At 36.8% G+C, this 16,574-nt stretch overlaps 1 protein-coding gene across 1 annotated transcript in view; it reads left to right on the forward strand.

The window, feature by feature from the left end:
• Positions 1-16,574, forward strand: part of LOC309606407 (ankyrin repeat domain-containing protein 17-like) — a 105,999-nt gene that overhangs the window by 37,426 nt on the left and 51,999 nt on the right. The window contains 5 exon segments of the mRNA XM_082343440.1: positions 8,552-8,679; positions 8,933-9,076; positions 9,614-9,716; positions 11,211-11,581; positions 11,585-11,963. Of these exon segments, the coding sequence (XP_082199566.1) occupies positions 8,552-8,679; positions 8,933-9,076; positions 9,614-9,716; positions 11,211-11,581; positions 11,585-11,963 (1,125 nt within the window).

The raw sequence follows: 16,574 nt of genomic DNA on the forward strand, positions 1-16,574 counted from the left end.
TCCTTAATAACAAAAGTAGCATATTATTACTTCCTTTAAATGACTTTTTAGGTATTCACTGTATAAGTTCAAGTTGAAAGTTTTTCATGAACTTAAGTACAGAAGATTAGAGATCTCATTATATTCTTAAGTATAGGAGATTAAAGATTTTACTTTTGATTCAACATTAGTAAAAGTGAGACTGTGTAGACCATATACAATTAAAAAGGCAACATATGCCATTTTCTTCTTACCAAAAATACTAAAGTTTGAAATCATTTGTAGGTAAAGAAAATAAATCAGAAATAACTTACTGGTCAAATTATTTTAGGCAATTTGAACACTTCCTTGTGTTATATGTTTATAAATAAGACATAGTATTCTTAAGAATGAAATTATTTTCAGTTATTATCTTCTCTCTTCTTTGGTTAATTTTAATGAATCTGATTCCAGTGTCTTCCTGGTATTTTACTTCCATTTCCCACATGCATAGCACAGTGCTCCAAATCAGGGATGAATTCATATTAAGGGGAAAATGAACTATGGTTTTCTCAGGGTATATGCCCAGTAGTGGGATTGCTGGGTCGTATGGTAGTTCTATTTGTAGTTTTTTAAGGAACCTCCATACTGTTCTCCATAGTGGCTGTATCAATTTACATTCCCACCAACAGTGCAAGAGAGTTCCCTTTCCTCCACACCCTCTCCAGCATTTATTGTTTCTAGATTTTTTGATGATGGCCATTCTGACCGGTGTGAGATGATATCTCATTGTAGTTTTGATTTGCATTTCTCTAATGATTAATGATGTTGAGCATTCTTTCATGTGTCTGTAGGCCATCTGTATATCTTCTTTGGAGAAATGTCTATTTAGGTCTTCTGCCCATTTTTGGATTGGGTTGTTCGTTTTTTTGTTATTGAGCTGCATGAGCTGCTTGTAAATCTTGGAGATTATTCCTTTGTCAGTTGCTTCATTTGCAAATATTTTCTCCCATTCTGATGGTTGTCTTTTGGTCTTGTTTATGGTTTCCTTTGCTGTGCAAAAGCTTTTAAGTTTCATTAGGTCCCATTTGTTTGTGTTCTTATTTCCACTTCTCTGGGAGCTGGGTCAAAAAGAATCTTGCTGTGATGTATGTCATAGAGTGTTCTGCCTATGTTTTCCTCTAAGAGTTTGATAGTGTCTGGTCTTACACTTAGGTCTTTAATCCATTTTGAGTTTATTTTTGTGCATGGTGTCAGGGAGTGTTCTAATTTCATACTTTTACATGTATCTGTCCAATTTTCCCAGCACCACTTATTGAAGAGGCTGTCTTTTCTCCACTGTATATGCTTGCCTCCTTTATCAAAGATAAGGTGACCATATGTGCATGGGTTTATCTCTGGGCTTTCTATCCTGTTCCATTGATCTATATTTCTGTTTTTGTGCCAGTACCAAACTGTCTTGATTACTGTAGCTTTGTAATATAGTCTGAAGTCAGGGAGCCTGATTCCCCCAGCTCCATTTTTCGTTCTCAAGATTGCTTTGGCTATTCGGGGTCTTTTGTGTTTCCATACAAATTGTGAAATTTTTTGTTCTAGTTCTGTGAAAAATGCCAGTGGTAGTTTGATAGGGATTGCATTGAATCTGTAGATTGCTTTGGGTAGTAGAGTCATTTTCACAATGTTGATTCTTCCAATCCAGGAACATGGTATATCTCTCCATCTATTTGTATCATCTTTAATTTCTTTCATCAGTGTCTTATAATTTTCTGCATACAGGTCTTTTGTCTCCTTAGGTAGGTTTATTCCTAGATATTTTATTCTTTTTGTTGCAATGGTAAACGGGAGTGTTTTCTTAATTTCACTTTCAGATTTTTCGTCATTAGTGTATAGAAATGCAAGAGATTTCTGTGCATTAATTTTGTATCCTGCTACTTTACCAAATTCATTGATTAGCTCTAGGAGTTTTCTGGTAGCATCTTTACGATTCTTTATGTATAGTATCATGTCATCTGCAAACAGTGACAGCTTTACTTCTTCTTTTCCGATTTGGATTCCTTTTATTTCTTTGTCTTCTCTGATTGCTGTGGGTAACTCTTCCAAAACTATGTTGAATAATAGTGGTGAGAGTGGGCAACCTTGTCTTGTTCCTGATCTTAGTGGAAATGGTTTCAGTTTTTCACCATTGAGGACAATGTTGGCTGTGGGTTTGTCATATATGGCCTTTATTATGTTGAGGAAAGTTCCCTCTATGCCTGCTTTCTGCAGGGCTTTTATCATAAATGGGTGTTGAATTTTGTCGAAAGCTTTCTCTGCATCTATTGAGATGATCATATGGTTTTTCTCCTTCAATTTGTTAATATGGTGTATCACATTGATTGATTTACGTATATTGAAGAATCCTTGCATTCCTGGGATAAACCCCACTTGATCATGGTGTATGATCCTTTTAATGTGCTGTTGGATTCTGTTTGCGAGTATTTTGTTGAGGATTTTTGCATCTATGTTCATCAGTGATATTGGCCTGTAGTTTTCTTTCTTTGTGACATCTTTGTCTGGTTTTGGTATCAGGGTGATGGTGGCCTCGTAGAATGAGTTTGGGAGTGTTCCTCCCTCTGCAATATTTTGGAAGAGTTTGAGAAGGATAGGTGTTAGCTCTTCTCTAAATGTTTGATAGAATTCACCTGTGAAGCCATCTGGTCCTGGGCTTTTGTTTGTTGGAAGGTTTTTAATCACAGTTTCAATTTCAGTGCTTGTGATTGGTCTGTTCATATTTTCTATTTCTTCCTGGTTCAGTCTCGGCAGTTTGTGCATTTCTAAGAATCTGTCCATTTCTTCCAGGTTGTCCATTTTATTGGCGTAGAGTTGCTTGTAGTAATCTCTCATGATCTTTTGTATTTCTGCAGTGTCAGTGGTTACTTCTCCTTTTTCATTTCTAATTCTATTGATTTGAGTCTTCTCCCTTTTTCTCTTGATGAGTCTGGCTAATGGTTTATCAATTTTGTTTATCTTCTCAAAGAACCAACTTTTAGTTTTATTGATTTTTGCTATTGTTTCCTTCATTTCTTTTTCATTTATTTCTGACCTGATCTTTATGATTTCTTTCCTTCTGCTAGCTTTGGGGTTTTTTTGTTCTTCTTTCTCTAATTGCTTTAGGTGCAAGGTTAGGTTGTTTATTCGAGATGTTTCCTGTTTCTTGAGGTAGGCTTGTATTGCTATAAACTTCCCTCTTAGCACTGCTTTTGCTGCGTCCCATAGGTTTTGGGTCGTCGTATCTCCATTGTCATTTGTTTCTAGGTATTTTTTGATTTCCCCTTTGATTTCTTCAGTGATCACTTCGTTATTAAGTAGTGTACTGTGTAGCCTCCATGTGTTTGTATTTTTTACACATCTTTTCCTGTAATTGATATCTAGTCTCATAGCGTTGTGGTCGGAAAAGATACTTGATACGATTTCAATTTTCTTAAATTTACCAAGGCTTGATTTGTGACCCAAGATATGATCTATCCTGGAGAATATTCCATGCGCACTTGAGAAAAATGTGTATTCTGTTGTTTTTGGGTGGAATGTCCTATAAATATCAATTAAGTCCATCTTGTTTAATGTATCATTTAAAGCTTGTGTTTCCTTATTTATTTTCATTTTGGATGATCTGTCCATTGGTGAAAGTGGGGTGTTAAAGTCCCCTACTATGATTGTGTTGCTGTCGATTTCCCCTTTTATGGCTGTGAGTATTTGCCTTATGTATTGAGGTGCTCCTATGTTGGGTGCATAAATATTTACAATTGTTATACCTTCCTCTTGGATCGATCCCTTGATCATTATATAGTGTCCTTCTTTGTCTCTTGTAATAGTCTTTATTTTAAAGTCTGTTTTGTCTGATATGAGAATTGCTACTCCAGCTTTCTTTTGATTTCCATTTGCATGGAATATCTTTTTCCATCCCCTCACTTTCAGTCTGTATGTGTCTCTAGGTCTGAAGTGGGTCTCTTGTAGACAGCATATATATGGGTCTTGTTTTTGTATCCATTCAGCCAGTCTGTGTCTTTTGGTGGGAGCATTTAATCCATTTACATTCAAGGTAATTATCGATATGTATGTTCCTATTCCCATTTTCTTAAATGTTTTGGGTTTGTTATTGTAGGTGTTTTCCTTCTCTTGTGTTTCTTGCCTAGAGAAGCTCCTTTAGCATTTGTTGTAAAGCTGGTTTGGTGGTGCTGAACTCTCTCAGCTTTTGCTTGTCTGTAAAGGTTTTAATTTCTCCATCACATCTGAATGAGATCCTTGCTGGGTAGAGTAATCTTGGTTGTAGGTTTTTCTCCTTCATCACTTTGAGTATATCCTGCCACTCCCTTCTGGTTTGCAGAGTTTCTGCTGAAAGATCAGATGTTAACCTTATGGGGATTCCCTTGTGTGTTATTTGTTGTTTTTTCCTTGCTGCTTTTAATATGTTTTCTTTATATTTAATTTTTGACAGTTTGATTAATATGTTTCTTGGCGTGTTTCTCCTTGGCTTTATCCTGTATGGGACTCTCTGTGCTTCCAGGACTTGATTAACTATTTCCTTTCCCATATTAGGGAAGTTTTCAACTATAATCTCTTCAAATATTTTCTCAGTCCCTTTCTTTTTCTCTTCTTCTTCTGGGACCCCTATAATTCGAATGTTGGTGCATTTAATGTTGTCCCAGAGGTCTCTGAGACTGTCCTCAGTTCTTTTCATTCTTTTTTCTTTATCCTGCTCTGCAGTAGTTATTTCCACCATTTTATCTTCCAGGTCACTTATCCTTTCTTCTGCCTCAGTTATTCTGCTATTGATCCCATCTAGAGTATTTTTAATTTCATTTATTGTGTTTTTCATCGTTGCTTGGTTCCTGTTTAGTTCTTCTACGTCCTTGTTAAATGTTTCTTGCATTTTGTCTATTCTATTTCCAAGATTTTGGATCATCCTTACTATCATTATTCTGAATTCTTTTTCAGGTAGACTACCTATTTCCTCTTCATTTGTTAGGTCTGGTGTGTTTTGACCCTGCTCCTTCATCTGCTGTGTGTTTTTCTGTCGTCTCATTTTGCTTATCTTACTGTGTTTGGGGTCTCCTTTTCACAGGCTGCAGGTTCGTAGTTCCCGTTGTTTTTGGTATCTGTCCCCAGTGGGTAAGGTTGGTTCAGTGGGTTGTGTAGGCTTCCTGGTGGAGGGGACTAGTGCCTGTGTTCTGGTGGATGAGGTTGAATCTTGTCTTTCTGGTGGGCACGTCCACGTCTGGTGGTGTGTTTTGGGGTGTCTGTGGCCTTATGATTTTAGGCAGCCTCCCTGCTAATGGATGGGGCTGTGTTCCTGTCTTGCTAGTTGTTTGGCATAGGGTGTCCAGCACTGTAGCTTGCTGGTCGTTGAGTGAAGCTGGGTCTTGATGTTGAGATGGAGATCTCTGAGAGATTTTTGCCGTTTGGTATTACGTGGAGCTGGTAGGTCTCTTGTGGACCAGTGTCCTGAAGTTGGCTCTCCCACCTCAGAGGCACAGCCCTGATACCTGGCTGGAGCACCAAGAGCCTTTCATCCACACAGCTCAGAATATAAGGGAGAAAAAAATAGAAAGAAAAAAAGAGGATAAAATAAAATAAAATAAAGCTATTATAATAAAAAATAAGAAAAAAAATTATTAAGAGTAAATGTATTCAGAAAAAATTTTTTTTTAATTTTTTAAAAATAGATTTATTAATTTTTTATAGTAAAAAATAAGAAAAAAAAATTTTTTTTTCACACACACACACTGTATTTTATTTTTACAAGAGATAAATAGACTGACACCAAGCATTGTACATGGATGACCACAACAAAAGCAACAATGATTGCAATTACCAAACATGAAACACACTCATACTATGTCATAATATTGACATTCAGTCCAGTAATCCTCCACTGTAACAGCTCCTTTACTTTGCAGTGAAAATTGATTTGTATATTCTTTGCCTCTGAGTCCTTGTGGGATTTTTTTTTTTTTTAAATTCAGACAGAAAGTCACAAAAATTATACTCATCCTCATCAGTTCACTCAGTCCCATATAATTAATTTTTTTTTTCGTCTTGATCTTTTGTTAGCACTTTTATGAGTTCATTAGTTTTTCATTAGAGTTCTGAAAATGCTTATTCATTCAGTTCAGCAGTACAGTCAGTTACCAGAAACCTGTACTTGTCAGAGTCTTTTCCATGAATTTCTTGAAGATGAAACCCTTTTATAGGAACATATTTGCAAAATCATCAGAGTACACCCAGAACTGTCTGTAAATGACAAAAGACTTAAAAATGACCACGGTTAAAGATTTGATGAAAGTTCATAATAATGCAGTTGACAAGAAAATTAGTTATTTCTGAGATATACATTTTAAAGTAATCACTAGGATTATTACTTATAACATTATACCAGAACATATAAGATTTTTAGAAATTTCATGTAATGTCTGAAACATTTATATTAACATATTTCCATACAGATACAAATACACGATTTTTAGAAATTTCATGTAATGTCTGAAACATTTATATTAACATATTTCCATACATATTTCCATACAAATACAGATATAAGATTTTTAGAAATTTCATGTAATGTCTGAAACATTTATATTAACATATTTCCATACAAATAACCCAATGAAAGTTTAGTATTAGTTGTTTTGTTTGTTTTTTTATACTGCAGGTTCTTATTAGGCATCAGTTTTATACACATCAGTGTATACATGTCAATCCCAATCGCCCAATTCAGCACACCACCATCCCCACCCCACCACGGTTTTCCCCCCTTGGTGTCCATATGATTTATTAATTTTTTATAGTAAAAAATAAAAAAATTTTTAAGAAAAAAATTTATTAAAAAAAAATTTTAATTTTTTAAAATAAAAAATATGAAAAAACTTATTAAAAATTTTTTTAATTTCTAAAAATAGAAAATACGGAAAAAATTATTAAGAAAACATATATTAGGAAAAAAAATTTTTTTAAGTAAAAAAAAAAAAAAAATGGACGGACCTAACCCTAGTACTGATGGTGAAAGCAAAGCTATACAGACAAAATCTCACCCAGAAGCATACACATATACACTCACAAAAAAAGGAAAAGGGGAAATTAATATATCCTGCTCCTAAAGTCCACCTTTTGAATTTGGGATGATTCGTTGTCTATTCAGGTATTCAACAGATGCAGGCACATCAAGTTGTTTGTGGAGCTTTAATCCGCTGCTTCTGAGGCTGCTGGGGGAGATTTCCCTTCCTCTTCTTTGTTCGTACAGCTCCCAGCGTTCAGCTTTGGATTTGGACCCGCCTCTGCATGTACGTCGCCTGAGGGCGTCCGTTCCCCGCCCAGACAGAACGGGGATAAAGGAGCAGCTGCTTCGGGGGCTCTGACTCACTCAGGCCGGGGGAGTGAGCGGTACGGAGGAGGCGGGGCGAGCCTGTGGCGTCAGAGGCGTCGTCGTGACGTTGCAGCAGCCCGAGGTGCGCCATGTGTTCTCCCGGGGAAGTTGTCCCCGGATCACGGGAGCCTGGCAGTGGCGAGCTGCACCGGCTCCTGGGAGGGGCAGTGTGGAGAGTGACCTGTGCTCGCACACAAGCTTCTTGGTGGCAGCAGCAGCAGCCTTAGCGTTTCCTACCAGTCTCTGGGGTCCGCGCTGATGGCCGCGGCTCGCGCCCGTCTCTGGGGTCCGCGCTGTTAGCCGCGGCTCACGCCCGCCTCTGGAGTTCGTCTAGGCGGTGCTCTGAATCCCCTCTCCTTGCGCGCCGCGAAACAAAGAGGCAAGAAAAAGTCTCTTGCCTCTTCGGCAGCTGCAGACTTTTTCCCGGACTCCCTCCCAGCTAGCACCAAAGCCCGAGCCTCAGCTCCCAGCCCCCGCCCGCCCCGGCGGGTGAGCAGACAAGCCTCTCGGGCTGGTGAGTGCTGGTTGGCGCCGAGCCTCTGTGCGGGAGTCTCTCCGCTTTGCCCTCCGCACCCCTGTGGCTGCGCTCTCCAACGCGGCTCCGAAGCTTCCCCCCTCTGCCACCCACAGTCTCTGCCCACAAAGGGGCTTCCTAGTGCCTGGAAACCTTTCCTCCTTCACGGCTCCCTCCCACTGGCGCAGGTCCCGTCCCTATTCTTTTGTCTCTGTTATTTCTTTTTTCTTTTACCCTACCCAAGTACGTGGGGATTTTCTTGCCTTTTGGGAGATCTGACGTCTTCTGCCAGCGTTCAGTGGGTGTTCTGTAGGAGCAGTTACACGTGTAGATGTATTTCTACTGTATCTGTGGGAAGGAAGGTGATCTCCGCGTCTTACTCTTCCGCCATCTTGCCCCTACTCTCTATCATTATCTTTTAATGGTACATACTGAAACATTTATGGATGAAATTATATCATGTTTGTCTGGGATTTGTTTTAGAATAATTCAAGATGGGAGAGGAGAATGGATGTGGGTATATGTGAAATGAGATTGGCCATGTTTATGATCATTGAAGCTGGGTAATGGGTATGTGGGGCTTCATTATACTGTTCTCTCTACTCTTCAATTTTGAAGTTTACCATAATTTAAGAAACAACACTTTATTAACATGATTTTTCATGCCTTGTCTGTTTTAGGAGCAAATGTGAATAGAACCACAGCTAACAATGACCATACTGTACTGTCCCTGGCTTGTGCAGGGGGTCATCTGGCAGTGGTGGAACTACTTTTGGCTCATGGGGCAGATCCTACTCACCGTTTAAAAGTATGTAACTCAAATGTTTCAGGTAGCATTGTGAATTAATCTTCACTCTTGAGCATAACAAATTATTACCTGTAAGTTCCACTTGTATATTGGCATTCGAAATGTGTTCATTTTCTTCTGTTTTTAGAGGAAAGTGTTCTTTACTAAACCTAAAACTTTAATGTGTCTGGGGCCTGTTGGCTATATCTTCCTTATGTTTCTGTAAATTAACTTCAAAAAAAAATTTTTTCCCCTTCCATATCCACTCTTTTAGGATGGCTCGACTATGTTGATAGAAGCAGCAAAAGGTGGTCATACAAGCGTTGTTTGCTATCTTTTGGACTATCCTAATAACTTGCTTTCAGCCGCTCCACCAGATGTCACTCAGTTAACGCCCCCATCCCACGATTTAAATAGGGTAAGCTTCTAAACTAAAGCATTTTATGTTATATCATCTTTTTCCCTTTTTCGGTCATAGTTCAAGATTAAACTAGATTGTTTTTTGTTATAATACGTAGTTCTTTTTATAGATAACATACTTGATATGGTTAATGAACATCTGGTGTAATATTCAGATTCTAGATTGATATGATTTTGCTTTGCTTTCTTACTGTGGCCAGAATAATCTTTTGATTTCAAAGTTCATTAAAAAAATGTCATAGAGGGAATTCCCTGGCGTCCAGTGGTTGGGACTCAGCATTTTCACTGCTGGGTCCCGGGTTCAATCCTTGGTCGGGGAACTAAGATCGCATCCCGCAAGCTGTGCGGCATGGCCGAAAAAAAAAGTCATGGAAAATAATTTGATACCAGCACATTTTAAGTAAATATGTCACCTGAGATTGTCATATGAAAAAATATTTTGAATGGATCTTTGTAACTTATTCTTCATTTAAAGCAAATTATATAATGGAAGGTGTAGGAAAAGCAGATATAGAATCAGTTTCATTTGTCTTAGGCTCCTCGTGTACCGGTTCAAGCACTGCCCATGGTTGTCCCACCTCAGGAGCCTGACAAACCACCTGCCAGTGTTGCCACTACTCTTCCCATCAGGAATAAAGGTCAGTTATACTTCTAAAGACTTACAAGTTGTCCAAGTAAAAATGATAAGATTGCAAAAAAAACCAAAAACTAGCCATTTAAAATTATTATTCCACAAAAAATGAATTTTACTAGGTCGGCATATTTGAAGATTTTTTTTTTTTTAACAATGAAAAAAGCATGTTATTGGGAGAGAACATAGTTAAGAACACTAATTTGTGCTGGAATCAGAAGTATTAGCCGTAGAAATTCAGATGCTCATCTTTGATGCAATTCTGATTATCCATGATTTCCTCTAATAACTAGTCATTTCTATTCATGTTGAAATGTTAGGCTGCGTATAATTGGGTGACATTTTTGTAAATTACTAAAATTTCTGTAGTGAGATGAGGCATAAGATTAATAAGCTAGATCAAAATTAAATTTTATTTTAGAATAACTGGTTTTAATGTAGATTTTATATCTGGAATACCTTTTCTCAACCAAGAATTCAAGGTTACTTCAGATATGGTTGTTTGTTGCTCTAGAACTCTGAGGTCCATATTTGATCTGTGGAAGTTACATCATGCATGTTCATAAGTTATGTCCCAAAAGATTACAGCTACCAGTTTGAATCAGTTTTTCCTTTTAGAAAGTTTTACCTGAGGAACCAATGTGTTTTTAAGTTTTTGGTTTTTGGCTACCTATATTATTTTACCAACAAGAATACTAAGTATTTCCACCAGTTGTTTTTAATCACCACTACCAAAGGTGCCTTGGCACCTTTTTCAGTTGGTATAGCAAGCAAATGATTGCTATACCGATAGCCAGATATGTTTATTCACCTGGCTGTCAGAAGATACAGTGGCTGTCATAGTTCAGCATCTTTTCTTCCAGGGAAACTGAATCCCAGTTGCCTACTGGCCAGGTAGCTTTGTGAATATGTGAATTTCTATCTTAACCTTTATCAGTCTTGAAGATGGTAGGCCCCAACAAAGACATATATTTTAGTTGGATTTTAATTTTCTGGTACTTCTCAGTGGTTTGAGTACTCTTTGTGTGTATGTGTGTGTGTTTAAAAGGCACAGACTATTAAATGTAGAAAAAGCTTGACTTAGAGGTTTAAGTTTTCCCTACATCTTAATAATTTAGCATTATTTTTCTGTTCTTATGATAAGTTTTTACATCTTTATGACCAGATGAGGTATCTATCTACACATAGCCTTAGATTTTACTTTAATTGTACCACTTAGATATCACAAACCTGCATCCCTCTATTGTCTAATTTTAACCATGTGATATTTTTAAAATTCTGAAATTAATTTCCCAAAGATTACTCTATGCACATAAAATACATACATTTTATATTTATGATAAAGAAGGTGGATTTGTTTTTAACTCCTTAACAGTGCATTTTCACCTTCTATGGACATAATAACTTGGTGCATAACTGTTGGCACTAAACCTCCCAACAGTAACTCTGTAATGAGGATGCCATTCATGTGCACTTCTGAGGGGGCTTCTTTTTCACACAGCTGCTTCCAAACAAAAGTCCAGCAGCCATTTGCCAGCAAACAGCCAGGATGTACAGGGTTACATCACCAATCAGTCTCCAGAGAGCATTGTAGAAGAGGCTCAGGGCAAGTTAACAGAACTGGAACAGAGGATAAAAGAAGCCATAGAAAAGAATGCACAGCTGCAGTCCTTGGAACTGGCTCACGCTGACCAACTTACCAAGGAGAAGATCGAGGAGCTGAACAAAGCAAGGGAGGAGCAAATTCAGAAGAAACAAAAGATTTTGGAGGAACTACAGAAAGTAGAACGAGAATTACAACTGAAAACTCAGCAGCAGCTAAAAAAGCAGTATCTAGAGGTTAAAGCTCAAAGAATTCAACTTCAGCAGCAGTAGCAACAGTCTTGCCAACATCTGGGACTGCTAACTCCTGTTGGGGTTGGAGAACAGCTTTCCGGGGGAGACTATGCACGGTTACAGCAAGTGGATCCCGTTCTGCTTAAAGATGAACCACAGCAAACTGCTGCTCAGATGGGTTTTGCACCAGTCCAGCCTCTGGCCATGCCTCAAGCTTTGCCCCTGGCGGCAAGTCCCTTGCCTCCAGGGTCCATCGCAAATCTTACAGAACTGCAAGGAGTGATAGTTGGACAGCCAGTACTGGGCCAAGCACAGTTGGCAGGGCTGGGGCAAGGAATTCTGACAGAAACACAACAAGGGTTAATGGTAGCCAGCCCTGCTCAGACCCTCAATGACACGCTGGATGACATCGTGGCAGGTGGGTTATATTGTTATGAGCAGGTATCAAATATGATTTGCTTAAGGCGAGTAAGAGTGTGCCAGAATTTTTTGCCGTTACCCAACTTGAGAACTATTTCTGGACTCTTGAACCATGTATATCTTTAGAAATATTAGTTCAATCTCAGATGTTCTTAGATGGATACAGGTCAAATGAAAGATTAGCTCATTCAATGCAAGTGGCTGAAACTTTCTGATTTAGGTGGGTAGGCTGGGAATCTAGGTTTTTCAGTAGTCAGGTTGATGTTTGATTTTTTTGTTTGTTTTTGTTTTGTGTTTTCCCTTTAAGTTCAGAATACTGATAGAATTTGAGCTTTTTTGCTTGTGTATTCACACCAATAAACCGGGAAATTGATAGAAGTTGAAGTGCAAAACTAGTAGGATATATCAGAAAGCTTATTTGTGAACAGAAATACTTTATATTGTAATGGATCAGACTTCAAACCTGATGGATATTTAAAAGAAACAAAAAACGTAAATACTTTTACAACAATAATAAAGTACCAAACCAAATAAGGTTTGATTATACTGTATGTCAGTGATTTATCCCCTGTGAATGTTAATGTGTAGTTTCTTTCTAATTGTATTATGAGAAGGTGTGGTCCCCTGATAGTATCATAAATGATATATCTTTAAATGGGTAGGCAGAGAAATTTTTTTCCATTTTAATTAGTTTCATTGGCAAAAAGAAACATTTTAGGGGTTGTTTTGATGATTCTAGTTTTGGGTACTTAGTTTTTGTGAGTTCTGTAACAAAGTAGTAGAATGAGATTTTACAGGATTGAAAGCCATAAGAATACTGTACTGAAAAGAATAATTTTCTTCATTTAAAAAAAAAGTAAAGAAAAAAAAAACCAGAAAAAGAAGGAACAGGGGAAAACAAAGGGAGTAAATAGGTGAATTTTGATAATTTTCATCTGCTCTCTTCCCCCCTTTTAATTCTTTGGTCTATACTTAAAGGTTGATTGAATTTTCTCTTATTTTGAAACTATGTTTAAGTAGCACTATATATTATGATGAGATTATACATAATTTAACTTTAATCTTTTAAAAGAATAAAAGAAAATGAAATTGTATAGTGTTGAGATATTTAGCTAACATTCAGAAACTAAGAAACCAGCTAATGAGACAGATTTTGTACTTAGAAATTGCTCTAAAGTTTCCCAGTCCTCTTTTAGTATCACCTCAACAATAGTAGGTGGAATGAAAGTGTCTGCTAATCTTAGAGGGTACAGTAACTACATCGGAAAAAATGCTATTAATTGTTAGTAAGAACTATAAAGCTTCTTATATTAAGAAGTATACATTTTTCCTATAGATTTGAAAGTTACTACTAATCACCATTAGTGGGTTATAATAATTGGGAATGTAATTTTAAAAACAGTAGCTATCTTATGAAAATTGAAGCACAGTAGCTCCAAATGCCAAATTTGATATTACTTTCATGGCCATTAATCTAGATCATAATGGTGTTCTTTATATTATGTCAATTGAACTACCAAAGAATGTGTAGAATTAAGTGTTATTTATTCAGTTAAATGAAGAATGGACATTCCATACCAATGAATATTTAAAAAATTTTGGGCTTCCCTGGTGGCGCAGTGGTTGGGAGTCTGCCTACCAATGCAGGGGACACGGGTTCGACACCTGGTCTGGGAAGATCCCACATGCCACGGAGCAGCTAGGCCCGTGAGCCACAGTTACTGAGCCTGCGCGTCTGGAGCCTGTGCTCCGCAAGAAGAGAGGCCGCAATAATGAGAGGCCCGTGCACCGCGATGAAGAGTGGCCCCCACTTGCTGCAACTAGAGAAAGCCCTCGCACAGAAACGAAGACCCAACACAGCCATAAATAAATAAATAAAAATAAAAAATAAAAAATAAAAAATGTCTGAAAATCTGATGCTCCTAGTCTGTGGTGCTTTAAAAAAAAAAAAAAAAATTTGATATGCTATCAGAATTTACCTGATGTTCTTGGGCATAGTTATCAATAATGATTTGCCAGTTGTATAATTTTTATGCTGATCAGAATTATTGGAGGTTTGTAAAGTAGTTTTTCTGTTGATTTGTTTACCAGACAAAAACAATTAAATTCTCCCTATGTGTTCCAGGTGTTTTCGTATAAAATTATCTTTTAAAGCTTATAACTGTTTAGGAAATATGACAGATACTTGTCATATTATAAAATTACTTTACCTGTTTATTCTCATTTATATGGGGAGAGGAGAGATGGCCAGAAGAAAGAACAGGATGAAAAACATCCAACTACCTCCCTGCAACCCATTCCTGCATCATGCATGTGTACGGGCACAAACATACACATATACACTCACTTCCACAGCCTTTAAACTTCTGCTGTGGTAGTACTTGTTATTTCAGTTGACTAATGACCATTTCCATTTCTTTCTTTGGGTTTTTTAATATCTTACAACTTCATTAGGCTCAGTCTTCCTTCTCTCCTTCAGCATAATCTCTGTTCTTTATTCCTTAGTCCCCATTTATTAGACTGCTTTTATAAGATTCAGTCTCTTTTTCTCTAGTACTTGGCTGGTCAGAATCTTCTATCTTCCTTGTTTTCTGTACTAGCCAAAGCAAAATCAGTTCCCTATTTAACCAGTCTTAACAACTTGCCTTTGCTGTGCTGTCAAGTTCCCTCTTTCCTTACCTGATGTTAAAACTTCTTTGAGCATCTGGTTTTCCCTCTCTGAAATCTAACCCTAAAATTAAGTTCCACATGTAAAGATCTGGTCTGTACCATTGTTTCTTCAGGTACCTATATATTTACAATCGCTACTTTTAATTGTAGAGAATGGATGAGTGACAGGCAGCTATTTAGTTTTAGTAAACCAATTTCATAGGTACCCCAAGGGAATTAAATGAGGGAATTGATTTTTCCTATCTCCTTCTAGAAGAGGTGATAAGAACAACCAGTTTGACCAAAAATAAGAAAACTAATAATGTTCTTTAAAAGAACTTATTCAAATTGAAATATAAATTATAATTTAGTCATTTAACAATAAAGCTTAGATTTTTTTGTTCAGTATCATGAAATAAAATTCAGTTTTTTGGACAGATTGGTGTTCATTCTGTTGAAGCTAATTTTGTGTTTAGCATTTTCATTTGTGAAAATCAGTCTAATCAGAGGAGAATATGGAACCCATTTTAAGAGCCATAGATTTTATATGGTTTTGAAATTTATATCTAGAATGTGTACATTTGAATTGTCTTGATCTTTTTCTTAACATACAAAACTGTCAACGTGGAGTAACAATATCAAGATCATTAGATGATTAACATACTAGGGTTGAATACATGCCCTTTTCTATTGATCTGGATCCCTAAGGATTCAAATAGTGTGTTTTGTTTTGTTTTGTTTTGTTTCCTCCTTTGTTCTTCCTTTGGCTTTTAAGTGGACTTAAAAATGTATAATTATAGAATGTGTGTTGCTATAACGTATAGTGTATGTTTGTGTGTGAACTAAGGATTTCATGTAAAACAGATTTCTTAATTGACAATTGTGTTTATAATTGTTATGATAAGGTCTATTTCAGTTTTGTTCTTGGTAGGAGCATAACCTCTTTTGCCTGGTTTCAGATCCAGTTGTGAATCATGATTGTTTTCTGTCTGATGTAGTTGATAACTACGTTGGTAACATACATCCACACTACTGTTGATCATTCAAAGATTAATGCCCAGACTCTAGTGCTATAGCATTTTTAATAAGGGGGGAAAAAGGATTGATGTTCACATGTCAACTCCAGAAGTGAGTTGATGAGGGAATAAAGTACCCTCAACTGCTACCACCTTTGGAATTCTCCCATCTCAAGTACTGACCTAATTAGCCCCTTCTTAATTTGCTTATTTTGGTGAAAATAATATCATGGCAAAATTATACTTAGAAGAACTAACAGTAATCTATATTTGAAGGCTGATTGCATGCATACATTTATTTCTACCCTAATGTTTTAATTTTGTCCTCCTAAGTCAGTGTGATTGCTAGATTGATTGGTGAGCATTTTATGCCCTTCAGTATAATTCTGTATGTGAGAAACTGTTTCTGTGTGAGGATCAAATTTTTATATATATATGCTGTAATACTGAGGGCCACCCCGCAGTTAATAAAAGCATAAGAAGTATTTTAAATATTCAATAGCGAATATCCCCAAACAGTGATATTACTTGCATTAGTTCTAGAAAATAAGGTGTGAAATTGGCAGGTAAAAGACACATTTTCTCCTTCTGAACTTGACTATTTTAACTTTTATTCCTTTTCTGATTAAGAAGATATAATGGGTAACCATTTGCTTATATATTTAATTTTAATTCATAAAAATATTTTTGTTTTCAGGGTTATTTTGAATTAAGGTTTTGTGATTATATACCATAAGAGGGGAATTTGTTTTTCATATGGTTGACTGTTTAGCAAATGGGTTACTCTCAATATATATTTAAATTTTGGTCTGTTGTCCAGTGTCAGAAATAACCAGGACAATGAGATATTAATGCTATGGCAGTCTACCTGTAGATATTTTGTTTTTAAAGATATTTAAATATTTTCTGACAACTGTTTCTTGCTGTTACCTAACAACGTTTCA

Source organism: Balaenoptera borealis, assembly GCF_965194805.1.
Source record: "Balaenoptera borealis genome assembly, chromosome: 11".
Taxonomy (NCBI): domain Eukaryota; kingdom Metazoa; phylum Chordata; class Mammalia; order Artiodactyla; family Balaenopteridae; genus Balaenoptera; species Balaenoptera borealis.